Source organism: Mustelus asterias, chromosome 11 (assembly GCF_964213995.1).
Source record: "Mustelus asterias chromosome 11, sMusAst1.hap1.1, whole genome shotgun sequence".
Taxonomy (NCBI): domain Eukaryota; kingdom Metazoa; phylum Chordata; class Chondrichthyes; order Carcharhiniformes; family Triakidae; genus Mustelus; species Mustelus asterias.
The window spans coordinates 5,144,204-5,170,617 of NC_135811.1; the positions used below are offsets into that span (position 1 = coordinate 5,144,204).

At 45.4% G+C, this 26,414-nt stretch overlaps 1 protein-coding gene across 1 annotated transcript in view; it reads right to left on the minus strand.

The window, feature by feature from the left end:
* hps1 (HPS1 biogenesis of lysosomal organelles complex 3 subunit 1) overlaps positions 1 to 26,414 on the minus strand; it is a 38,645-nt gene continuing 12,231 nt past the window's right edge. The window contains exons 5-17 of the mRNA XM_078223051.1: positions 24,907 to 25,067; positions 22,205 to 22,307; positions 20,720 to 20,789; positions 19,938 to 19,993; positions 18,780 to 18,947; positions 11,450 to 11,629; positions 10,474 to 10,541; positions 9,513 to 9,644; positions 8,633 to 8,698; positions 5,713 to 5,854; positions 3,617 to 3,730; positions 3,246 to 3,328; positions 1 to 1,601 (exon numbers count right to left, since the gene is read on the minus strand). Of these exons, the coding sequence (XP_078079177.1) occupies positions 1,439 to 1,601; positions 3,246 to 3,328; positions 3,617 to 3,730; positions 5,713 to 5,854; positions 8,633 to 8,698; positions 9,513 to 9,644; positions 10,474 to 10,541; positions 11,450 to 11,629; positions 18,780 to 18,947; positions 19,938 to 19,993; positions 20,720 to 20,789; positions 22,205 to 22,307; positions 24,907 to 25,067 (1,506 nt within the window). The 3' untranslated portion in view covers positions 1 to 1,438. The remainder of the gene's footprint in view (positions 1,602 to 3,245; positions 3,329 to 3,616; positions 3,731 to 5,712; positions 5,855 to 8,632; positions 8,699 to 9,512; positions 9,645 to 10,473; positions 10,542 to 11,449; positions 11,630 to 18,779; positions 18,948 to 19,937; positions 19,994 to 20,719; positions 20,790 to 22,204; positions 22,308 to 24,906; positions 25,068 to 26,414) is intronic.

The window sequence follows — 26,414 nt, forward strand, 5'->3', positions numbered from 1 at the left end:
CAAAGGAGATGACCAAGATAATATTTATTAAGCATGATGATTAGAAAAAGGGTTAAATCATTGGTTACATCTGAAATTAAGTCCAATTTAGACACCTCTGTTCAATGTTCCGGAGTCACTGCATACAAAAGGCAGCTTATTGGGTTATTTTTAAGGCTGTTTTGCAAAGGATGATAATACAATTTGGAGTCATTTTTACCGAACACGGAAGTAATATTTTTAAACAAACTTCACAAAGGGTTAAATCCTCCGCTCTCCAGGGACAGAATTTTACAGCCCCTCCCACCCAGCAGGATGTTACAATCCCACTAAACAGTAGTTTAAATGGCCCAGTACAGTCACTGGGGCAAGGACTGTATAATCCCGGCCCACATCTGTTATCGGACCTGTTGAATACTTCCTGCGTTTTCTATTCCTTGGTTTAGAACTTATTCATTTTAGTTTATAGATTGGCTAATGCTTTCAAGTCTAATTTATTTCATTATGTTAGTTGAAAGTATCACACGGAGGAATCTACAGTCGGTGACAAGTTAGTACGCAGAATTAACAGCATTGAGAAAGGCCATTTGGCCCAAACGGTCTCTGCTGGTGTTTATGTTCCACATGTGCCTCCCATCCGATTTCCACAAACCCTGTTGGCCGATCCTTCGATTCATTCACCCACAAGTTCTTTTCCTTCAAATGTATCTGAAGTTTTTCACTTCAATCACTCCGCATGGTCGCGAGTTCCACACTGTAATTAATCTGCAGTTGAAGAAGAAACTTCACCTTCCTCTCCCTATCCCACTTCCAATCCCCTACCCTTCCTGACAACACACCATCCCGCTGGGACACAGTGCGGAGGATGCCTCCTCCAAATGGCCAACATTCATAAATCACGGTGTCTGACCATGAAGGCAGGAAGTATTACACACCATCCAAACCCACCCCCACACCGAAACATCCCCATACGCCCCGAGGGTCACACCATCAGCTGACGTGAGCTTTTCCTAGGGCCAATTCAGCTCCACGACTGCTGCCCCATAGAGGAATACATACTGGAAATGTGTATTGGTAGCCACTCAGGTTACAATAGGATTGAGAGTTTCAATCCCTCCCACTCCTCATTAATACTATGCTTCTAAAAATGCCACAGGGTATCGATTTAAAAATATATCTGGCAGCTAGGGCCTGAAGCAATAGGAATCTCATAATCAAGATAGAGGAGCCAACTGGGATTCCAAAGCTGGAAGTTTAATCTCCCGGGGCTACAGGGTTCTGCACATATTGGTTCAGTCCCCGAGCTTATTTTTGTCCCCAGTTTATATAAAAATTCAAAAATGCAGCCTTATTTCACAAGAGTAGCGGTTTCTCTGGGGCCCTGTTCTCTCCATTAATATACGACCTCCCCAACACAGAACATCCTTTCCAAACTTGCAGAGATCCTTCTCTTGCTGTTTTAGAGGAGAGGGATACGTGAGGGTTCCCACAACTTGCGAACCAGATCGCTGCACTGCTGAATGACGAACTCTGTAGGCATGACACCCAGGTGGATAGTGAGCAGCTCAAAGCACTTTATCACCTCCAGGCTGTGGTTCTTGCTGTAATATCGCAGCAGCTTCCTGAGAAAGAGGCAGAGCAAAGGCTGAATGACTCATGTTGCAAAATCTAAATTGGGTGTGTATCACTCCGACAAGCACCATTTCACAAGAAAGCAAATGATTAAACCAGCTCGCAGACCAACATCCAGATGGAGAATAGAAACAAGAAACTGAGTATCATTTACCAGGTTAATAATTTGTTACCAAACTTAAGACTATTCCACAAATAAACTACAGGTGGCACAGTGGTTAGCGCTGCTGCCTCACAGCACCAGGGACTTGCGTTTGATTCTGTGTGGAATCTGCACATTCTCCCCGTGTCTGTGTGGGTTTCCTCCGGGTGCTCCGGTTTCCTCCCACAGTCTGAAAGATGTGTAGGTAAGGGGGATTGGCCATGCTAAATGCGTGGGGTTACGGGTATTGGCAAGGGGAGGATGGCTAAGATGCTCTTTCGAAGAGTGGGTGCAGACTCAATGGGCTGAATGGCCTTCTTCTGCACTGTAGGGATGCTATGAATCTAAAACTATATTACAGACTATTAGTTGTTTCTGCTAACTAGCTATTTGTATATTTGAGCAGTGATTTGGTTTTGTTTTGTTCAGTCCTATACATGTTCCCTTTTCACATCTGAATAAGGGTTCTCAGCTAAAACATCCCCCTGTCTTACTCTCTTTTTAGAAGCTGAATGCCCTGCAGTGAAGTCCAGGGTTCTTTCAGTGTGCTAATGTATTTTGCCAATAGCAAAAATCCAGCCTAATGTGCCCAGGTACATTGTAATCAGCAAGGAATGTATCTGTTCCATTAAAAAGTTCCAATACTTAAACATGCTTAAACATGTATGTTCACTTGTCCAGACTAAACAGCCTCAAGCTTTACAGCTTTCCCTCCCAGCATTAAGCCAGGTACCAGACTGGCATTCTCTTGCAATGCAATACCTGGGTGATCTTGCGACTGCACCGTGACCAGAACCGCACACCATCCTCCAGCTGTGCTGTTATTAGGGTTTATAGAGACTCCCCACGTCCTGGGATTTCAGTTCCCTTTCTCTGGCTAAACAAACCAAGATTCACTTCACAGTCCTTCCTGCTGTAATCTCTTCACCCATATGTCCATAAGTCCCCTTCGCCAGCAGACCTTCCCAATCTACATATCCTTTTGCTGAAACCACCAAGCTCATTCCTCCAAAGTGCTCTGGTAATTTGTTAGACAAGAACTCCCTACCATAAATCTGCCCTTTTACAATCCCACACCCACCTCAATGTTTTTAATCCTCTCTCAGAGTGGTTTCTCTGCAGGTTACCCATTTTTCCCACGGTGCCGTTAAGGTCTTTCAACATATTGGAGCTGATGAGAGGGGGAGGGATGAGTCTCACAAAGTCTCTCTTTGCTCTCGGTGCACCAACAGCTGGACTTTTACCCGTGCACAGCAGAGATTTAACCGCAGAATTACAGGCACAAATCCTGCATTCTGCTCTGGCACTGAATGTTAATCTTCCAGCACACCACCACCACAGCGCTCCCACATACTTTCAAACTCACTGGGGCATCTTAGGAATTCAAAAATCCTTCAGAATGCCTACAAATCCCCCCACCTATTGGCCCCTTCCACCCACACACCACACCATCTATCAGGGGGTCTATCAAGGGTTGACAAAAATGTTGTACCTGTAATAATCTCCAGTCAACATTCCAATCGGAGCAGAATCATCAGACAGCACCGGCAGCTCAATAACTGGCAACTTGTATCCCTAATGTGCAAGATTGAAGGAAAACCAGAGGTGAGGGCTTTCACAAAGGTGACCACAAACAACAGGACAAAAATTTAAGAAGGAATACATTAAAAAACCATCCAAAGGTAAACAGGATCATTCTGGAGCCATTAATTTAATGGTACATTCTGTCAGCCTATAGCATTCTTCTAAGATTTTTTGGGGGGGCCAATTACAATTGCAAAGCTGTGTGAAGGAGCTGTAAGCTCCTCAGGCACGGTACGTGGCTGCATGGGGTCCTAAACACTAATTAGAAACAACACCTACACTTTCATTCTCAAACCAAAGGAAATAGCAGCAGTAGTAATCTCCATCACGGAATGTCAGCGTGGCGTAGCCCTTCTGTAAATATCTGCGTCCCATACCAACCAGAGACCACACCTAGAAAATAGGAAAACCTTTGTTACAAACATTCCCACAGAAACAGATATAATGCAAATAAATATTTAAACTACAATTATACTGACTAGGCAATGATAGCACGGATCGGAGAGATGTGTGCACCCAGGCTACAGTAACAGGACAGCCTGTATATAATATATATAATATAGCCACAGCTGAGTAGTAATCTCAAGATAGATCAAAAGTTCATAAGACTGTTCAGCAAACCATTCCACAAACAATGGATGGCTATTTCTACTGCTATTTGTTTTTGTTAGAAATCCCAAAATAAGTCCATCAAACCAGAGAGTCCCAACAGAGCAGGAGGCCATTCGGCCCACTGAGTCTGCACCCAGTCTCAGAAAGAGCATCTTAGCCAGGCCCATGTCTCCTCCCTATGCCCGTAACCTCGCGCATTTACATAGCCAATCCATCTAATCTGCACATCTTTCAGACTGTGGGAGGAAACCGGAGCACCCGGAGGAAACCCACACAGACACGGGGAGGACGTGCAGACTCCACACAGACAGTGACCTGGTCCCTGGCGCTGTGAGGCAGCAGTGCTAACCACTGCGCCATCTACAAATGGCAATGATCACAAAGTTCTAAGTGAACTCTAAGGACAGAGTAAATGAGAAAGCCTCCAAGTAGATATGATGGGGGTGGGGTCATTATCTTGCAGATACATCAGGTGGGTGACGAACAACAAGACTGCCCCACACAATGATGTCACTCGTGTTGTAGACAATTATTGAGCTGCTAACTTGAAACACTTGCCGATAGGCAGCACATCAGATCTGGGGGTGGGAGATCCAGAGACTCCTGTGGAGTGGTGCAGGTCGCAGGAGTGGCAATATGGGGAGAAATAGCAGCATCAAAATATTAACTTTAAATCTTTGGGAGCAACACCAGTAGTCCTATTAAAGATTGCTGGTTTAGCTGCTGTACATTCACTTCCATTCGACAAGGTTTGCACAGAGCATAGTGCGCCCAATGGAAACTCAAAATTATTGCAGGATCCAGATGCAAATTTAATGATTCGCGTGATTTCTCCCACATTAGAAAGACAATTAAACAAGTGTGTGGGTCATTCATCCAACCCAAAACAGAGTCGTAACAGTTCAGGCAATAGCTCTCCATTCCCAACAACAGTGACTCCAACCGGTGGGCACAGGGGTTAGCACTGCTGTCTCACAGCATCAGGGACCCAGGTTCAATTCCCAGCTTGGGTCACTGTCTGTGTGGAGTTTGCACGTTCTCCCCGTGTGGGTTTCCTCCGGGTGTTCCGGTTTCCTCCCACAGTCTGAAAGATGTGCTGGTTAGGTGCATTGACCCGAACAAGCGCCAGAGTGTGGCGACTAGGGGAATTTCACGGTAACTACATTGCAGTGTTAATGTAAGCCTTACTTGTGACTAACAAACAAACTTTACTTCTCAGAAACATTTGTTCAAGAGATGTGGGCGTCGCTGGTTAGGCCAGCCTTAATTGCCCTTGAATTTGTGGTGAGCTGCCTTCTTAAACCGCTGCAGCCCATGTGGTGTAGGTACATCCATACCGCTGTTAGGAGGGAAGGACATGGGGGAACACTTGTACATATTTTTTGATTACAACCATCCTGGGGTAACTGAGTGCCATAATGCATCAAGAAACTGGCCTTTCAGCTCTGGAGTCCTGGGGTCAAATCCAGCCCAGAATAATGGAAAGAGTAACTTGTACCTTGAGATGGGCAAACTCTCCATCCAAGTTCCTAATCCACAAAATGAAGTTATTGAGTTGCCCTGGGCATGGAATTGTCAATGAAATGGCAGACATGGGAAATAGAAAAATGGTGTCATTGTAGCTTGCAGCTAAAGCAGGTTGTAGAGGAGAATTTACTCTTCATTTATACAATTTGACATGGAAAATATTTCCAATCCCACTGATGACCCTCATGTTGCTGATACAGGAGTGCAGCAGCCCCCGATGTAACAAAGACATGTACCTTGCTTTTGATAAACAAAGCCAATGGTCCTTTCCCCAGCTCCGTGGATTTTTCTGATAAGTTTAGAGAAGGTGCAATCATTTGACCGACTGTCCTGTCCACGTAGATGAAATGAACGAGTCCTGGGAAATCTCGCAAATAGGTATAATCCCAAGTTAAGGGCAACCAAAAAAGGATCATTGTCCAGGGTTCACAATGGAAGTAAAGACAGAGTAACAGATTCGCACTTGGCCAAGAGTGCGAAGGGAATTTAAACCTGACTCAGCTTCTATTTTCTGAAGCTATGGTTGAATTCAACATAAGAAATAAGAGAAAGGAATACTTGCATTTATATAGCGCCTTTCACAACCCAGGATATTCCAAAGGGCCGTCAATCAAACAAGGTGTTTTTGAAATGTAGTTTCTGTTGTAATGTAGGAAACAAGGCAGCCAATTTGTGCAAAGCAAGCTTCTGCAAGCAGCATGAGATAATGACTAGATGATCTGTGTTAGTGATGATGGTTAAGGGATAAGTATTGGCCAGGACACGAATGAGAACTCTGCCTGCTCTTCGTGCAATAGAAATGATTTCACTCCACGCGAGAGAGCAGATAGGGCCTTGGCCGCACTCCCTCAGTCACTGCACTGAAGCATCTGCCTGGGTTACAGCTCCAGTGTCAGGAGTGGCTCTTCAACCGGCAACCTTCGGACTCATTAAGCATGGTTGGCAACTGGCTGCACCAACACCAGGGGGCATTTCCTCGTTTGGGGGGTGGGGGGGGTGATAAGAATTGGTTTCTATCCTGAAGGCACTGAAATGCTGTTCCACAGGTACAAGCCAACCTCCAATACCTGACCCATGACCCAATTCTTCCTCTAAGACCATGGTGGCAAATACTGGCAGGCATCCAGAATCTGTCCCCACCCACATCCACACACAGATATTTCAGTACAGGTAAGTGGACAGCAGACAAAAACAAAATCTGAGCCAGTTTTATTCTGCTCCCATTCCAAAGGAGATAGAGGCCCTAAGCTTTGTCGAGTTAATTTATCACAATGATTTGAACCTTGCTACTCCCTGGGATTTGTTGCTCGGGGAGAGGAAATGAAAGGAATGAGGGCAAGGAGATGAAAAAAGAATTTTCAAAAGAGCAGATTGCTGCAAGAATATTTCTAAAATATGGTCAGTGTGCAAATAGCCAAGGACAGGTATTTTACAATGGGCAAGTTGAGTGTGCCATTGGTAGGAACCGAGGAACACTTTCCACTTGTGACCAGAGTTGCATATGGCGATTTTTTTTAAAATGGAAATAAAACTGTACAGAAATGAATGGGATCTGGGTGGGGGGAGGGATGGACAGGAGGAAAGTGAAGAGATATTACTGAGAAATGAAAAGCAGTGTCTTCTTGCTAAAGCACCTCAATAGCAGGTGATGATGAGACTTTGACAAACAGCTTAGTGATCAGATGGTGTTTAAAAGCAAGAAGAAATAAAATTGCAAAGTATAGAATTTAGGTTCATTTTTCACTATTGAGGATCTTCCCCTTTATTCGCCCTTTGTGGCTCCTGTAGCAGCGATACCATGAGGAAGCAGCGAAGCAATGCTGGCATAAATAGATTAGGAAGAGTGTAGGGAAAGGGAAGGTGTCCGGTCACCCGCTGGCACACGACTCAAGAATAGCTTCTTCCCTGCTGCTGTCAGACTTTTGAATGGATTTACCTTGCATTAAGTTGATCTTTCTCTACACCCTAGCTGTGACTGTAACACTACATTCTGCACTCTCTCCTTTCCTTCTCTATGAACGGTATGCTTTGTCTGTATAACGCACAAGAAACAATACTTTTCACTGTATGTTAATACATGTGACAATAATAAATCAAATCAATTTATGAGATTCCAAGCTGCAGCCATTGCTGTAACTATAATGGATTATAAAGTGCATCTCTGTGCTGTACCCACTACAATAGTTGGGTTTAAATAGTGAACATTCTGCTTAACAGTGGAGAAACAGTCAAGATAGTAGCCTAAGATATCACAATTAATATTCATAGTTTTATCTCTGACACTTAAATCCTAATGTTCTCACTTCCTCCGAAAGTAAAATCAGCAGCTTTAGGTTAGGTTTACTAACTCCTGTAGCGAGTTTCCCAAACATCAAAAAGATAGTTTAAAAATATCATTTTAATGCAGCATGTGGCTCAGAATATTTGGGAGAGACTTAAAAATGGAAAATGTTGGAAAGACCCCCCCTGGTCTGGCAGCATCTGTGGAGAGAGGAAGCAGAGTTAACGCTGAGTCTGTATATGGACTCGAAACATTAACTCTGTTTCTCTCTCCACAGATGCTGCCGGACCTGCTGAATCTTTCCAGCATTTTCTGTTTTCAGATTTCCAGTATCTGCAGTATTTTGCTTTTATTTATTTGGAAGAGATTTCTTTTCCTTTCTGTTTCTGCTGAAGATGTCAACTGTTTGAATAGTTCCACAGATGTCATTAGTCCTGTGATAGCTCATTTAACTGATTTGTCATTCGCAACTCCAGAGAGTGATGGCATCGGAGTAGTTGGCTATGTGGGGCATCGCAGGGAGTCCATTTCTGTCCTCGCTGCATCTTTCCAGCAAGGGGTCTCCAGATAAATGACCAAGAGCGGGATCCCAGCTGATTCCTCCTCTCAAACTACCCACCCCACACCACTCCCAAGCCTACACCACCACCCTCCTCCTCCTCCTCTCCTTCACCCCCCCCCCCCCCCCCCCCTCCCTCCTCCGCCCCCATCCATCCAACGCTGCTTTAGGGACACCAAGGGTAATTATAGAAATTCAAAGAGGCAACCTAATGGAGACCAGAAATTAAATCCGGGAAGCAATTCCGCTTGTAAGTGGATTAAAAATAGAGATAAGAGTTCATCTCAAATGGATAATTGGAGCCAAGGAAGGATATGAGATCATGGTGGTGTTCCTCTTGCTTTTTACCAGGAGAAAGTCCTTCCAGTCCATCAGCTTCTCCCTGCAGTGACAGAAGAGATTTCACTGTAATGTATAAACACAGGCAACTCAGAACACACAGCCACACACTGTCCCATCGTACCAGATTGGATTACGTGCTATCCATTAGTTATGCTACACAAGGATCACTCCCTAAACCTAACCCTCCTCATCCTCTTCAGAGGCCCACTTTGTGCATTTCCAGCATCTTCTGAACTATTCTGTTAATCACAGCAATTTTTCAGTTAATAAATGCAATGATATTATAATCTTTCATTAAACATCGCGAAACTCATCATATACCCACTGATCTTAACAAAATAAACTAGCCCAGGAAATACACAGCATATCAAAAAGCCACATGATAGGTGGCACAGTGGTTAGCACTGCTGCCTCAGAGCGCCAGGGACCCGGGTTCGATTCCCGGCTTGGGTCACTGTCTGTGTGGAGTTTGCACATTCCCCCCCCGTGTCTGTGTGGGTTTCCTCCGGGTGCTCCAATTCCCTCCCACAGTCCAAAGGTGTGTGGGTTAGGTGGATTGGCCATGCTAAATTGCCCCTTAATGTCAGGGGGATTAGTAGGGTAAATGTGTGGGGTAATGGGGATACGGCTAGGGTAGGATTGTTGTCAGTGCAGCCTCGATGGGCCGAATGGCCTCCTTCTACACTGTAGGTATTCTATGAAGTGATTTGATCCGGTGTTCAGGTGCCTGGTCTAAATGGTTCTAGTCTCTGCCTTCCAGTCTGAAATCATCTCTGTCTCCAGGGCGTTCAACTTGCAAAGTAAAAAGTCAATCCATCACATACATTCTGCCACCTTTCCACTGTGATACGTACTGGACAATTTTGAGTGTCTTGGTCTGAAGGTTCACAGATAAGTGCTGAGAATCCCCTGCAGGTTTCATCAAGAAATATTGCTGATACACCAAGCACAGCTGGCTCTTCACATTCCGACAGGCCTGTAAGAGTCTACAATGCAACAAATCCTCGTCAAGATAAAACTAAATCACTTCTAAAATGCCTAATGCTAGGAGGCACACACTTAAGGTGAGAGGGGGAAAGTTCAAAGGAGATGTGAGGGGCAAGTTCTTTTTTTTTTTTACACAGAGGGTGATAGGTGTCTGGAACACGCTGCCAGGGGTGGTGGTGCAGGCAGATACCATACGGGTGTTTAAGGGTTTTTAGATAAGCACATGAATATGCAAGGAAAAGAGGGATATGAACCAAGGGCAGGCAGAAGGGATTAGTTTAATTTGGCGTATCGTTCGGCACATCATCGTGGGCCAAAGGGCCTATTCCTGTGCTGTACTATTCTAAATTAGTTGAAGAGTACTAGGACAGGAAAAGACAACTGCATACATTTGGGAACCAGTAACTGCTAGCTTTTATTTGCAAATTAAAAGTTGAAACTGAACTGTATGGGTCACAGAATCTCAGTTTCAATACTCAGTCTGCTCAGTTCTGAAGCGTTTACAGAAACGGGCCATCGATGGCTGTATTGATTTGAGTCGCAGTATGTGATAAGGACACTCAAAGACCGCATTAGGGAGAGGGAAGTAAGCCAAGGTTGCCAGCCTTCATCACGAGTCTGTGACATTGGTCTGGAAAGTACACATTAGGATTGGGCTCTGTTGTTGTGCTTCTGTGGCAGGCCGTGTGACTGATGGCACTCGATGTGACAGGACTGTACAAATACATCACGCAGGGGTTATTTCTGCATTCAATTACTCTTAGTGTTTGAACACACAGGGGATGAATGATGTTTAAAATTACATAGGAAAGATGCTTGCATACTCACTCTTGAGATTTTCCAGTGTCAGGTTTGGAAAATGCTTTGTTCTTGAAGTCCACCCAGGCAGACTGCAGCTATCGAGAACATTCAAAAACAAGGATTACATTTTACAATTTACAGATATTTCCAGATAGCACAAAACAGCCTGTTTGAAGAGAGTCCAACACAATTTACAGTGCGATCAGTAAACACCAGAGTATTAACACAATATAGAACAATGAACGCCAAGCTAACACAATTTACAGTTTCAGTAAATGGCAGAGTATCAACACAATATAACTCAGCATTGTGAAGATGCTCAAAACTATAGAAATTCTTACCTCACTTTTGTCATTCTTTTCTGCTACATTCCACAGAGCACTAAAGTTCTAGTTTGGAGTTAGCCAGTCACTAATCCTTGCTTTGCTTGAATTACCCTGCTACCATTTCTTAAAATAAACTCAAAAAATTCTGGAAATATTCAGCAGGTCTGGCAGCATTCCCGGAGAGAGAAAGTTAGTTCTTCAGGTCAATGACCTCTCATTCAAACTTTAAAGTTTATTTATTAGTGTCACAAGCAGGCTTACATTAACACTGCAATGAAGTTTCTGTGAAATTCCCCTAGTCGCTGCACACTCCAGCACCTGTTCAGGTACACTGAGGGAGAATTTAGCACGGCCATTTGCACCTAACCAGCAGGTCTTTCGGACTGTGGGAGGAAACCAGAGCCCTCGGAGGAAACCCATGCAGACACGGGGAGAACGTGCAAACTCCACACAGTGACCCAAGCCGGGAATTGAACCCAGGTCCCTGGTGCTGAGAGGCAGCAGTGCTAACCACCGTGCCGCTGCATAACCTGCTGAGTATTTCCAGCATTTTCTGTGATTAGTTCAGATTTCCAGCATCCGCAGTATTTTGGTTTGTACACCCTCCTGAATCTTCATGGGGGTCACGGCCTAATACCAAGCTTTCCCAATAATAAATGATCACTCCCCACCTTTACCTGGCGCTTGGAGACTCCCACAGCCTTTATGAATTTATCCATCCTCTGCCGTAGGTCAGGCATGTTAGGGTAAATCCGGGAAGTGTGCCCGAGCTCCTGTCCGTCACTTAATTTAGCCTCAAGAACAGCGAATGCGTCCAACAGCTGATATAAAGACACTGCAACGTGACTGGAGGGAACCTGTCAGTAAGGAAACAAAACAGACAAAGTAGTAATCAGGATAAACAGCCCTGCGAACAGAGTGAGAGTTATGTCCCAGCAGACTCTGAAATATGTTTTGCAGTTGTTCTTTCTGGCCTTGTTATTTTACCTCCTCTTCTAACAAATTAAAACCAAGGACCTATAAAGAAAGGAAAAACTAGCATTGGGACCAAGGAGGATTGCTTTGGTTTTGTACTAAAAAAGATTATTATATCCATACAATAGACCAAAAGTCAATTATCACTGTGAAATTATTAAATGGACTATTTGCCTCAATGAGTGAACAGTTAGCGTGAATAATCGGAACATAGGAACTAGGAGCAGAAGTCGACAAATTCAGCCTTTCGAGCCACTCCGCCATTCAATCAGATCATGGTTGATCTCTCCCTGGTCTCAAATCCACCTCCCCACCTGTTCCCCATATCCCCTTATCCCTTTTTTATTAGAAATACATCTATCTCCCTCTTGAAACCATTCAATGATTCAGACTCCACCGCGCGATGGGGCAGCGAGTTTCACAAATTCACCACCCTCTGTGAGAAATAGTTTCTCCTCATCTCAGTTTTAAATCTACCGCCTCTCAACCTATACCTGTGACCTCTTGTTCCAGACTGCAGCATAAGAGGAAACATTTGGTCTACATTTACTTTATCAAAATAAAAGCAAATTACTGCGGATGCTGGAATCTGAAAATGAAAGAGAAAATGCTGGAAAATCTCAGCAGGTCCGGCAGCATCTGTAAGGAGAGAAAAGAGCTGACGTTTCGAGTCCAGATGACCCTTTGTCAAAACTCACGAAAGCTTTGACAAAGGGTCATCTGGACTCGAAACGTCAGCTCTTTTTTCTCTCCTTACAGATGCTGCCAGACCTGCTGAGATTTTCCAGCGTTTTCTCATTTACTTTATTAATCCCATTTAAAACTTAATATACCTCGATCAGATCCCCTCTCATCCTTCCAAACTCCAGTGAGTACAAGCCCAAACTGTTTAATCTCTCCTCATATGTCAACCCTTTCATCCCCGGAATCAATCTGGTGAACCTCCTCTGAACTGCCTCCAATGCCAACACATCCTTCCTCAAATAAGGAGACCAAAACTGGACACAATACTCCAGATGTGGTCTCACCAACACCCTGTACAATTGCAACAAGACCTCTCTACTTTTATACTCCAGTCCTTTCACAACAAATGCTAACATTCCATTTGCTTTTTTTTATTCCATGCTGCCCCTGCATACCGATTTCTGTGATTCATGAACACAGGCACCCAGATCCCTTTGCCCAGATGCATTTTGAATTTACTTTCCATTCAGATAATAATTTGCCTTTCTATTTTTTTCTGCTAAAATGGTTAACCTCACACTTATCCACATTAAACTCAATCTGCCAAATTTTGGCCCTAGCCTATCCATATCCGTCTGTAAAATCTTTATATCCTCTTCACTGCCAGCTTTTCCACCTATTTTACTATCATCTGCAAATTTTGCTATGTTACGCTCTGTCCCTGCTTGCAGATCATTTATATAGATTGTAAACAGTTGAGGTGTGAGGACTGACCCCTGCGGCACCCCGCTAGTTACATTTCACCAGCCAGAGGAGGACCCATTTATCCCGGCCCCCTGCTTTCTGTCAGTCAGCCAATCCTCAATCCAATCTAGTACTCTACCCCCAATCTCACCTTCTGGATCAGTCTTTTATGCAGCACCTTGTCAAACACCTTGGGGAAGTCTAGATATACCACATCCACAGGTTCCCCACTATCCACCTTGCTGGTTATATCCTCAAATAACTCAAGCAAGTTTGTCAAGCATGACTTTCCTTTCATAAAACCATGCTGATAATGGTGGATTGAGCTTTGCCTTTCCAAACGCTCATTCATCTCCTCCTTAATGATTGGTTCCAGCAACTTCCCCACCACAGAGGTCAAGCTAACTGGCCTATAGTTTCCTACTTTTTGCCTCTCTCCCTTTTTGAATAAGGGCGTCACATTAGTGAGTGTCCAATCCACCGGGACCCGACCAGATTCCAAGGAATTTTGAAATATCACAACCAATGCGTCCACTATCTCAGTTGCCATCTCCATTAATACCCTAGGGTGCAGGCCATCGAGTCCTGGAGACTTATCTGCCTTGAATCCCATCAGTTTATTCTCCCTAGTGATGGTTATTGCACCAAGTTCCTCTGCATTAGCGACAGTTTTTGGAAAACTTTCATTATTCTCTACCGTGAAGACAGAGGCAGAATATTGGTTTAGTGCCTCTGCCATCTCTGTGTCCCCCATTAATACCTCACCAGTATCGCCCTCTAAAGGGCCAGCATTTACTTTAGCTACTCTCTTCCTCTTTATATACTTATAAAAGTGTTTGGTATCTGTGTTTACGTTCTCTGCTAGTTTCCTTTTGTAGTTCATCTCAGCTCTTTGGGTTCTATTTTTAGTAGCCTTTTGCTGAAGCTTAAAGTTCTCCCAATCCTCCAGCTTGCCATTAGCTTTTGCAGTTTGGTTTGCCCTGAACAGTCAGGATTCCAGCCTCTCAGAACCCTGTCACGCACAACTGGAAGAAACAAAACTGCTGGGCAGATTTTGCAGCAATTAACTTATTTCCATGTTCTTGTATTAATTGTTCTCCAAATAAAAGATTTTCCCACTCTCCATTCTCATGTGTACAGGGAGCTTCAATAATCAGTGTGGAAGGTGAGGCACTTCCTCAGACAGGTAATCCAAGCTGTGAGGAGAGTTCACAAATGGCAGTGTTTCAGAACCGATCACCTAAGAGAGTTGAGAAAGGTTTGTGGTGCAAGACAGAAGACAATTGTTCACATTTTTTCCACAAGCAGTGGAGAGATAAATGCAAACCAGAAAAATTAAAAATATTGTGGGTGCCCGAAAGCAAATGATGGCCCAATTTTCAGGTACAGCCTTTAGAGACAATACTTTGCTTCCAGATCCTGACTGGCTGTGTGTGTCCAGCTTTTTCCATAATGATCGGTGAATCTCACACCATATTGCATTGACAAGGCTGTGAGGACTCATCTGCAGTTCCTGGAGCAGGAGCCCCATCTAATGGTACAAGTACGCAGCTACAGATCTGAACTACATCACTGTACGCTGTATGAAGAAATGCAAACACTAATTTGAAAAAAATGGGGTTTATAGGCTGGGATAGAGAAGATTATGGGCTAACAACATTGAATGTATTCAAGAGGCAGCTGGATATGGCACTTGGGGTGAACGGGATCAAAGGTTATGGGGAGAAAGTAGGATTAGGCTATTGAGTTGGATGATCAGCCGTGAGTGTGATGAATGGTGGAGCAGGCTCGAAGGACCGAATGGCCTCTTCCTGCTCCTATCTTTTATGTTTCTATGTAACATGAGCATTTTGGGTGGGACAGTCAATAAATACTGTTCCCAGTGTTTAAGGAATCCATAATGAGGGGATATAGACGCAAGATTAAGCACAAAACATTTGGAAGAGAAGAAATGTTTAAAAAGCACAAGGTGGGGGGTTGGTCACATGATGTGAGCGTGGGGGCGGCAGCTCTGGCACTACTCACCTTTTAATCCATTTTTATCCTGATGGACAACTCCTGATTACCCTGATGTGTACAATCTGTGCTCTGTTTCTGGAAGATCCAGGTTGAATTTTGGCGAAGGGGAGCGAGTTAAGTCAAGAAAATCTTTGTTTGATCGAGGTGGTTGGAGACAACTGGGGTGGTGATCAGTGCACAGTGGCGGTGATCAGTGCACAGTGGCAGTCTCACGGGTGAGTGGGCCTCTGCTTCAGCAATGCTCGAGGTGATGGCCACCATTATGAATGAAGTTGTTGCCAATGGTCTTGGCTCCCTGGCACTGATTATTGGTGCTCACACTGATGAACTGCAAGACATCCTAAAGAGATCAGATGAAGTGGAGAAGAGAATTCTTTCGGACGTGAGGACAGTTTCCTCGGTGGGGGCTCACTTTCAGTGCTTGGAAATCCTGCTACATGGTAGGTCGAACATCCTGGTTGATTCGGGGAGATGGGGTCGGAGAAGGAGTATCCGTGCGTCTGGACTCCTGAGGGGAGCGGAGAATGATTTCCTGACTGAATGAGAATTGGCTGCCATATTTTCACAATCTCAATTTGCAGGCTGGATGTCTGAAGTTCGATGGAGTGTTTATGTCTGGTCTTCGCAGTCTGGGGTCAGTTGAAGACTCTGAGCGCTGGTCTTATGTTGTCTTGTCCTCAGTGTTCACTGAGATGGGTTGAAGGCGGCCGGCCTTGTCAGATCCTCGCCACCCGCTGAGGCCTAGGCTTTTCTTCTCTGGGGTTTCAGGATGATGATGTGGCAGAGGTGCAGAGGGTTCAGTGAAACTCTGGATGGATCCTGGATGCTGCTCAATGATCCTGTCATGGCTTTGGCCTCTTCAAGCACTGCGGATGGTCACATTATCCTGCAGTTCATCAATAATGCTGAATTCTGTTCCCTTGTGATTCCACTCCTAATTTTGTGAATGTCTTTTATCTTGACTAGGGTGTATGATCAATGAGCGCAGAGACTTTTGTCACCTGTTATCCTGCGATTTGATGGTATTGGTCCGTCAGTGTGCTCTGATGGTGGACCGAGGGAGGCTTTAGTTTAATGTGTATTGTCGTTTACAACCAATCTTGGTTTTGATGTTTGGCACCGGGGGAGCGGGTCTGCTTACTCTGCTTCTGGCCCTGTGTCAAGTGCTAAATCCTGGGTTTCAATGTTGCAAAACAAAGAAACTTCCTTGTTTGGTGTTTGTATGTGTGTCTGCTTCTTTCGATTAGGGAGTATGCTGAGCTGCGTGTAATGCCATGGGGATTGTGCAATATTTCCCTGGGTTTTTTTCTACCTGCTGTAATCCTTGCACTTACACTGAGGGAGTACTACTTTTAGCACCCTTCACTTTATTTTTTAGATATAATGTGGAGATGCCGGCGTTGGACTGGGGTGGGCACAGTAAGAAGTCTCACAACATCAGGTCAAAGTCCAACAGGTTTATTTGGAATCACGAGCTTTCGGAGCGCTGCTCCTTCATCAGGCGAGTGGAATGAGTAGCGTCACAGCAGGGTGGCGCGGCGGGTAGGTGGTTTGGTGTAGACGGCTGGTATGGCCTTATAAGTCCTCACTGTGGGTGAGGAAAAACCCCCGTTAGAACTACTGAGGTCATGTTTTTCTTTTTGTATTTTTGTTATTTTGAGATTAAGGAATCCTTGCTTATCTCCTATGCAGGGGCAGACAAGGGTTTATCCTGGAAAAGGCTGGCTGCTTTTGTTTTGGTCGTTGGGTTCTGTTCTTGGAGTGGGGGAGTTATGTACTGGTGCATGCCTGGGTGTGATTGGCTAATCCTTGGATATCTTGTTAGGTTGGTCTTCTAATTTTGAGCTGGTTGCCCGGATACTTTACACAGGGGATGTACGGTGGGCAAATCATCCTGCTGTCAGGTTTCTCTGATGAGAGGGATTGGGTTAAATCTCATTGATGGCAGACAGGGGTAGTTTGCTTTGTTCAGTGTACAGAGTGATGAGAGTATCTTTGGCCTAGAATCCATAGGATCCCTATAGTGTAGAAGGAGGCCATTTGGCCCATTGAGTCTGCACTGACTCTCCGAAAGAGCATCTTACCCAGGGCCACTCTCCCGCCCTATCCCTGTAACCCCAGGCATTTAGCACGGCCAATCCCCCTAACCTGCACATCTTTGGACTGAGAGGGGAAACCAGAGCACCCGGAGGAAACCCACACAGACACGAGGAGAACGTGCAAACTCCACATAGACAGTGACCCAAGGCCGGAATTGAACCTGGGTCTCTGGCGCTGTGAGACAACAGTGCTAACCACTGGCTTGTTGGCCCTTATTCTTGCCTGTTGTTGAGTAGGTTTGGCCAGAGGTGGCAGTGTTTATCTGGGTCAGGTGGAGGGTATGTTGGGCAGGGGTGTAGGTTGCCCTCCCTTGAGGCATCCCCTCAGAAAGAGGCTATTCAGCCCATCGAGGCTCCACCGACAACAATTGCACCCAGGCTCTATCCCTGTAACCCCACATATTTACCCCGCTAATCTCCCTGACACTAAGGGGCAGTTGGGCATGGCCAATCCACCTAACCCTAACCTTTGGAGTGTGGGAGGAAACCGGAGCACCCGGAGTAAACCCACGCAGATACGGGGAGAACGTGCAGACTCCACACAGGCAGTGACCCGAGCCGGGAATTGAACCCGGATCCCTGGCGCTGTGAGGCAGCAGTGCTAACCACTGTGCCACTGCGCCACCCCACTGGCTGGATGGAGTTGATTGCCTCCTCCAAGTCGTCTTATATAGGGACTTCCTGTCTGCCCATCTTCTTGAGGGGTGGGATCCCCTGTGGGGTCCTGTTTCTTGAGGTTGTACTGGGGTCCTGATACCTCTCTCTCCGAGATATCCTGTGGATGAGTGTCATGACAATTGTAGTTTTCAGTAGAGTTTACTTAGTGGAAAATGGTTTCAGTTTTCCAGTGACGGGGACCCTGATTGCTGCCTCTGATATGGGTGGAGAGGAGGGAAGTTTGTTGTATTCTGAGCCTAGGCGAGGTGTATGAATCCTTAGCTGACTGGTTCCTGTATGTGAGAACATCTAGTACTGATGGGATTATCTGGATGTTCCCCTTTTCTTGGGTATCCCTTCATTGCTTGGAGGTCTTGGGATGATGAGCTAGGCCCAGTTTGGTTGTATATTATTCCATATATTGTGTAGCTCTGTTCCTGTTATCCTGTGCGGCCATGTGCTCACAGTTGTATCCAGTTCTCTTGACATCCCCCACTCTATAGGTATCCTTTCTTTATCCGTACGAGAGAAGACACCAATTGCAATGCTTGATCATTTGAACCATTTGCATGAATATTTGCTGGTCTTTTCTGTATGTTTATGTGGAATACTGATTACTCTGTACTGTATTAAATTTTTTGGATAAAATGGAAAACTTGCAATAAAAACATTCTTAAAACAAAAGACACACAAGGTTGAGAGACTGGAATATTGTTAGTGATTGAAGTAATGGTAGAAATTAACAGCTGGAGCAATGGTTTCACAGTGGTGGTGACCTGAATGTACAACACTTGTAATCAAGTTAATATATTCCAGATGTTATTCTCACCTTTGTAAGTAGAACCAGAGAGATCCCAGGCCAGAGGGGCATGCAGTACATGTTGTGAGGCATCATGGGGCAGTAATGATCCTTTAAATTGGCATCAAGGAAGACTCTTTTGGGGGTAGAACTCTCAGAAGGAAACGATTCAAATACTCGCAGGCTGTCTTCTGCAACCTGAACACCAGGAGACAGGACATTATCTTGTGAAGGCCACGTCTGCCCAACACACAAACTCACACACACAGGAAATAGAAAAAAAATACACTCTATTCTGGAGACAGATGTTGCCACTTAGAGATGTTCGCAGCATCAGATGGTAATAACCCCAGACATTAGAGTGTGTCCGCGTAACACACTTTCCATTTGGAGTCACTGGATAACAATCAGCAGCAGAAACATTGGCTGTATTTGCTCCCCTCGCCTTAAGGCACAAGGGAAATTGTAAAAGCTCCATCACTGAGCGAATCAGACGAACAAGCTTCTTCTCTGTACTTCGAGCTATCGCATGGCAGGTGTGGATGCTGAGAAAACTGTTAAACATGGGCTTATTGGAAGGTGAAGTGGGTGGAGGTGGTGATGTAGTGGTATTATCACTGGACTGGAACCCAGAGACCCAGAATCTGGGGACCCGAGTTTGAATCCCACCACAGCAGATGGTGAGATCTGAATTCAATATAAAACAAGTTAAAAGTCTAATGATGACCATGAAACCATTGTCGATTGTGTAAAAACCCATCTGGTTCACTAATGTCCTTCAGGGGAGGAAATCTGCCGTCCTTATCTGGCTCACATCCCATGAATGAATTTTAAAAAACTAAAAACACACAGGCTGCATTCTAGCTTTCAACTTTACTACAAGCTAGCCAAGTTACTCTTACAGAGAGCTGGCAAGGACACCACCATTCTAAAGCAATTAAGCTGGTAACGTACTAACCTACATGCAAATTATTGTTTTAAGCTCTTTTTTTTCACCCACTTTCTCAAACCGGAAACATTTTTGTTGTCTCCCTGCATCATTTCGAACCTTCCTGATTAACCACCAACAGTCCTGTAAAAAGCTATTCCCACTTCGTGTAGACTCAAGGGATCACTGGTAGGAACAGTGTCACTCCTTTCAACTGGTGCTAGGATCTAGCCCTGTGACCTTACCAGAGAAGCACCTACCTGCACCACGGAGTCAGTGAATTGGGACGTGTATGAACCACTTTCCAAAGATTCTCCTGAAGCAGAGGGATAGAGATCACATCAGTCTGAATGGTGATGCAATTACAGAGAACACCACATTTTGCACTCTCTCCTTTCCTTCTCTATGAACAGTATGCTTTGTCTGTATAGCGCGCAAGAAACAATACTTTTCACTGTATGCTAATACATGTGACAATAATAAATCAAATCAAATCAGCGGGACTGACCCCCTCGGGGCGACGCACACAGCAGGACTGACCCCCTCGGGGTGACACACACAGCGGGACTGACCCCCTCGGGGTGACACACACAGCGGGACCGACCCCCTCGGGGTGACACACACAGCGGGACCGACCCCCTCGGGGTGACACACACAGCGGGACCGACCCCCTCGGGGTGACACACACAGCGGGACCGACCCCCTCGGGGTGACACACACAGCGGGACCGACCCCCTCGGGGTGACACACACAGCGGGACTGACCCCCTCGGGGTGACACACACAGCGGGACTGACCCCCTCGGGGTGACACACACAGCGGGACTGACCCCCTCGGGGTGACACACACAGCGGGACTGACCCCCTCGGGGTGACACACACAGCGGGACTGACCCCCTCGGGGTGACACACACAGCGGGACTGACCCCCTCGGGGTGACACACACAGCGGGACTCTCTCGGGGTGACACACACAGCGGGACTGACCCCCTCGGGGTGACACACATGATGGGGAGATTTGCTCTTTGGGTTGGTTGTTACATACCTGCTCCTTGTGCACTAGGCGACAGTTTAGGGGAATAAACCTCTTCAGTTACTGGGGTATTCTCCAGATCCTATGAGCAAACAATGCATCAGACTAGCAGGTTAAATTATCACTCAGAGAGCAAGACATTTGTTTAATGCTTATTTGTGGATTATTTTAGTTCTGGGAGATGGGACTGGTTTTTTCTGGTAATCTGCTGTCAGTGTTGAACACTGCCAGGCCCTCCCCAACCTCAGAAGAATTTTCCCCAGTTACCCACCTCCCCCTCAGCAGCATGCCCCACACCAATCACCCTGAGATTACCAATTTAGCGCCAAGCCACTGGTGTTGCTGTGGACCCATCCCCACCAAGGTTGGACTGTGATAACCAAAAACTTCATTGATTCACAGAATCCCTGAAGAGCAGAATGAGGCCATTCAGCCCATCAAATCTGCACCGACTCTCCAACAGAGCATCTTAGCCATGCCCACCCCTCCATCCCCGCTAGCCCCATGGTAAGTGCCTGGGATTATCAACCTAACCTACACGTCTTTGAAACACTAAGGGGCAATCTAGCATTGCCAATCCACCTAACCTGCACATAAGAACATAATAACTAGGAGCAGGAGTAGGCAACTGGGCCCCTTGAGCCTGCCCCACCATTCAATAAAATCATGGCTGACCTTTTCGTAGACTCAGCTCCACTTACCCGCCCACTCACCCTAACCCTTAATTCCTTTACTGTTCAAAAATTTATCTATCTTTGCCTAAAAAACATTCAACGAGGTAGCCTCAACTGCTTCACTGGTCAGGGAATTCCACAGATTCACAACCCTTTGGGTGAAGAAGTTCCTTCTCAACTCAGTCCTAAATCTGCTCCCCCTTATTTTGAGGCTATGCCCCCTAGTTCTGGTTTCACCTGCCATTGGAAGCAACCTCCCTGCTTCTATCTTATCTATTCCCTTTATAATCTTTTATGTTTCTATAAGATCTCCCCACATTCTTCTAAATTCCAATGAGTATAGTCCCAGTCTACTCAGTCTCTTCTCATAAGCCAACCCTCTCAACACTGGAATCAACCTAGTGAATCTCCTCTGCACCCCCTCCAGTGCCAGTATCTCCATTCTCAAGTAAGGAGACAAAACATCTCCCACATCTTTGGACTGTGGGAGGAAACCGGAGAACCCGGAGGAAACCCACGTAGACACAGGAAGAACGTGCAAGCTCCACACAGTCACCCGAGGCCAGAATCAAACCCGGGTCCCTGGCGCTGCGAGGCAGCAGTGCTAACTAAACACTGTGCCACCACGCTACCCACTGGACCTTTACTGCAACAGCATTTGCTCCATTAGCTCCTGGAATTTAAGCATCATCATTTACTGTGAATAAGCAATGCAGATTCACATGGCAGACTGCAGAATAGTTTGCAATCCGCTTATTGAAGTTTCTGCTTTTACCTATCAAACTCATAGAGAGACCACGTCAACTACAAATTGAAGCCTTACCTTGACAATTAGCGATTCCAAGTTGCTGTCACTTGGGTACATATCTTGAGCAATCAGAATGAGTGCGAGCAAGTCTGAAGGTCTGAGAGAGCTGGCATTACGACTATGGGATAAAAGGATAGAATAGACAGTAAGCAGGAAAGAAATCAAGTTGGTGAAAAGGTGACGAGTATTTGGTTTGAATTTAACATTAATCATGCCAGGTATATTTAAATACAAAATGCAATAGCATTAGCGGTTAAATCACATCTTTATACAGGCTGTCATGGCTCTCAAACCTGGTTTGCAATGACAGTGCATTGGCAAAGACAGGAGTAAAACAACAACAGCTCATGCTCACAGTCAGCACTATTCACCAATGCCTACTGGGATCTGTACATGTCATAGAGTCAGAGGTTTACAGCAGGGAAACAGCCCTTCGGCCCAACTTGTCCATGCCACCTCTTTTTTCTCATAACCACTAACCTAGTCCCAATTACCCATATCCCTCTATACCCATCTTACCCATGTATCTGTCTAAATGCTTTTTAAAAGATAAAATTGTACCCATCTATACTACTACCTCTGGTAGCTTGTTCCCGACACTCACCACCCTTCGTGTGAAGCAAATTGCCCCTCTGGACCCTTTTGTGTTTCTCCTCTCTCACCTTAAACCTATGCCCTCTAGTTTTAGACTCCCCATTCTTTGGGAAAAGATGCTGACTATCCAGCTGATCTATGCCCCTCATTATTTTATAGACCTCTATAAGATCACCCCTCAGCCTCCTATGCTCCAGAGAAAAAAGTCCCAGTCTATCCAGCCTCTCCTTATAACTCAAACCATCAAGTCCCGGTAGCATCTTAGTAAATCTTTTCTGCACTCTTTCTAGTTTAATAATATTCTTTCTATAATATAATATTCTATAATATTGGGTCCAGATCAGGACCCAATGGGCTATTGGGTTGTGAGAGAGCATCACAGGGACCTGGCTGAGATATTTCCAGATAAATTCATGATGAAGGGTGTAATAAACTATGTTCGGGGTTGTGGGTTTTAAACAAAAAGAAAAAGATATGGTTTGCACACAGATTCAAAATAACAACAGATTTATTGTACAAGCTGCTGCCTGCACAGAGTTAAAAATGGAATTAAAGGCAGGAGCCTGTGAAACACCCCAACGATATCACCATCAAATCATGTGACTGGCTCTTATAAGCAATCATGCAATCACTTAAATATACAACAAAGGGTGACCACGTGGGTGAAGTGTCAAAGCCTGTGGAATCATACCCCAGAGTCTACATCTTCAAAAGAGAAGGGTGGGGCAGCTAAAGTCTCAAAGGGGTGGGCTAAAGTTGATTCAAATGTTGGTGAATCTCAGAAGTGAATCTAAAGGCAATTTCTAAAGTCAACTTTTACAGCACTGCCTTCCCCATTCAGTTAGTTTCTTTTAATACCGATTGCTGCTTAATTCGCTCTATAATGGAGTGTAAGGTAATATCTTCTGCGTTAGACCTGAAGGTTAAAAGAGTATAGAGAGTAAACAGGAGCAAGCTTTGACTAACACAATCCTTCAAGATACAAACTGCTGGGTACAATCTCACAAACTAGTGTTCTGTACACACTACAGATACTTCTGAAGTCACCAGCAGGTCAACAAAGAACAAAGAACAAAACAGCACAGGAACAGGTCCTTTGGCCCTCCAAGCCCGTGCCGCTCCCTGGTCCAAACTAGACCATTCTTTTGTATCCCTCCATTCCCACTCCGTTCATATGGCTGTCTAGATAAGTCTTAAACGTTCCCAGTGTGTCCGCCTCCACCACCTTGCCTGGCAGCGCATTCCAGGCCCCCACCACCCTCTGTGTAAAATATGTCCTTCTGATATCTGTGTTAAACCTCCCCCCCTTCACCTTGAACCTATGACCCCTCGTGAACGTCACCACCGACCTGGGGAAAAGCTTCCCACCGTTCACCCTATCTATGCCTTTCATAATTTTATACACCTCTATTAAGTCTCCCCTCATCCTCATAGTACCCAATACAATTATCTTTTGATAATGTGCCACATATTTTCATCTCTTTCTTTCCCCTTCCCCGCTCCAGGACACTGGCTGGGACACGGTTCAATTGGTGATCAGCAGTGCACCTTATGCGACTACCTTGCATGACCTTTTATTCTATGTTCACATGTGAATGCCACTGGTAAGACCAGTATTTATTGCCATACAAGTCAACAATTACTCGCATCTTTGGAGAGCACCATGGCAGGGTCCAATCTTTTCACAGGATCATAGACTCCCTACAGTGCAGGAGGCGGCCATTTGGCCCATCAAGTCTGCACTAACTCTCTAACAGAGCATCGTACCCAGGTCCACCCACCCCCCTCCATCCTAACCCTGTAACCCCACATATTTACCCCACTAATCCCCCTAAACTACACATCTCAGGACACTAAGGGGCAATTTAGCATGGCTAATCCAGCTAACCTACACATCTTTGGACCAAGGGAGGAAACTGGAGCACCCAGAGGAAACCCACACAGACACGGAGAGAACGTGCAGACTCCACATAGTCACCCAAGGCTGGTATTGAACCCGGGCCCCTGGCGCTGTGCTGCCCAATTTAGGATGGCCAATCAACCTAATCCACACATCTTTGGTGAGAATAAACATTCTTATTTTAAAACCAGAAAGAATGTAAATTTGTCACAAAATGTATCACCTTGAAAAAAATGCCAGCAGCTTGGTGTGTACCAGGATGAAGGTGTGTACCACTTCCTCATTAGCCCGCTCCATGCTGCTGTTTATCTGCTGCACCACCTGTCGGTCCAGGAACTCAATGCACTGCTCACACAACTGGGGATGGATCAGGCGTTCCACAGCCTAACAAAAAGTTTATTTATTATTCACAAGTAAGGCTTACATTAACATTGCAATGAAGTTAGTGAAATTCCCCTAGTCGCCACACTCTGGCGCCTGTTCGGGTCAATGCACCCTAACCAACATGTCTTTCAGAATGTGGGAGGAAACCAGAACACCCAGAGGAAACCCACGCAGACACGGGGAGAACATGCAAACTCCACACAGACAGTGACCCAAGCCGGGAATCGAACCCGGGACCCTGGCGCTGTGAGGCAGCAGTGATAACCGCTGTGCACAAAAATACAGAGTCAATGTCGATGCACAGCTCCCTTTATTCTCCCACTCCTCACCGCAAAAGACTAGCACTCTAAGAATATGGGAAGCTACACTTTCAGCAAACTTTAACCAGAAACCCATTTACTGTGTTTTCCTGGGTAGTCAGCTGCTTGTCCACGGAGAGGTGAGAGCAGGGGGAAGGATGGTAGAAAGACATAGCCAAGTCTGGTCACCATCTCATACACAACAGGGTTCCTGGTTTGGAAATGAGAATGTGACAGGGGTCACTATATAGTGCCCCAGAAAGGAATAGTGAAATATTTCTCCCATCCCTGAGGGAGTGTTGCACCATTGGAAATGCCGACCTTCAGTTGAGACATTATTATTTTATTTGTGTGTCACAAGTGGGCTTATATTAACACTGAAATGAAGTTACTGTGAAAATCCCCCAGTCGCCAAATTCCAGCGCTTGTTCTGGTACACTGAGGGAGAATTTAGCATGGCCAATCCACCTAACCAGCATGCCTTTCGGACCGTGGGAGGAAACTGGAGCACCCAGAGGAAACCCACGCAAGCCAGGAATTGAACCAAAGTCCCTGGCGCTGTGGGGCAGTAGTGCTAACCACTGTACCACCCTCCCAGGTATATGTAAAAGATCCAATGGCATTATTTCAAAGAAGAGCTGGGAGTTCTCCCCGGTGTCCTGGCCAATATCAACATTAATTTAAAAAATACAGCCATTAGCATATTTTACTTTGTGGGTGCGTGTGTGTGTATGGTGTGTGTGTATGGTGTGTGTGTATGGTGTGTGTGTATGGTGTGTGTGTATGGTGTGTGTGTATGGTGTGTGTGTATGGTGTGTGTGTATGGTGTGTGTGTATGGTGTGTGTGTATGGTGTGTGTGTGCCCCACACTACAACGGTGATACACTTCAGAATGTTTCGGGAGATCCTGAGATGGTGAAAGGGGTTAGACGAGGCACATCTCTTTCTTCTCTGGCAAGCCACCAGATCATTGCAGACGAGTCACCATTACCGCAAGAACTCAGTGGTTAAGGAAATCATTACTCTCTCAGGGCAACCAGGGGATGGG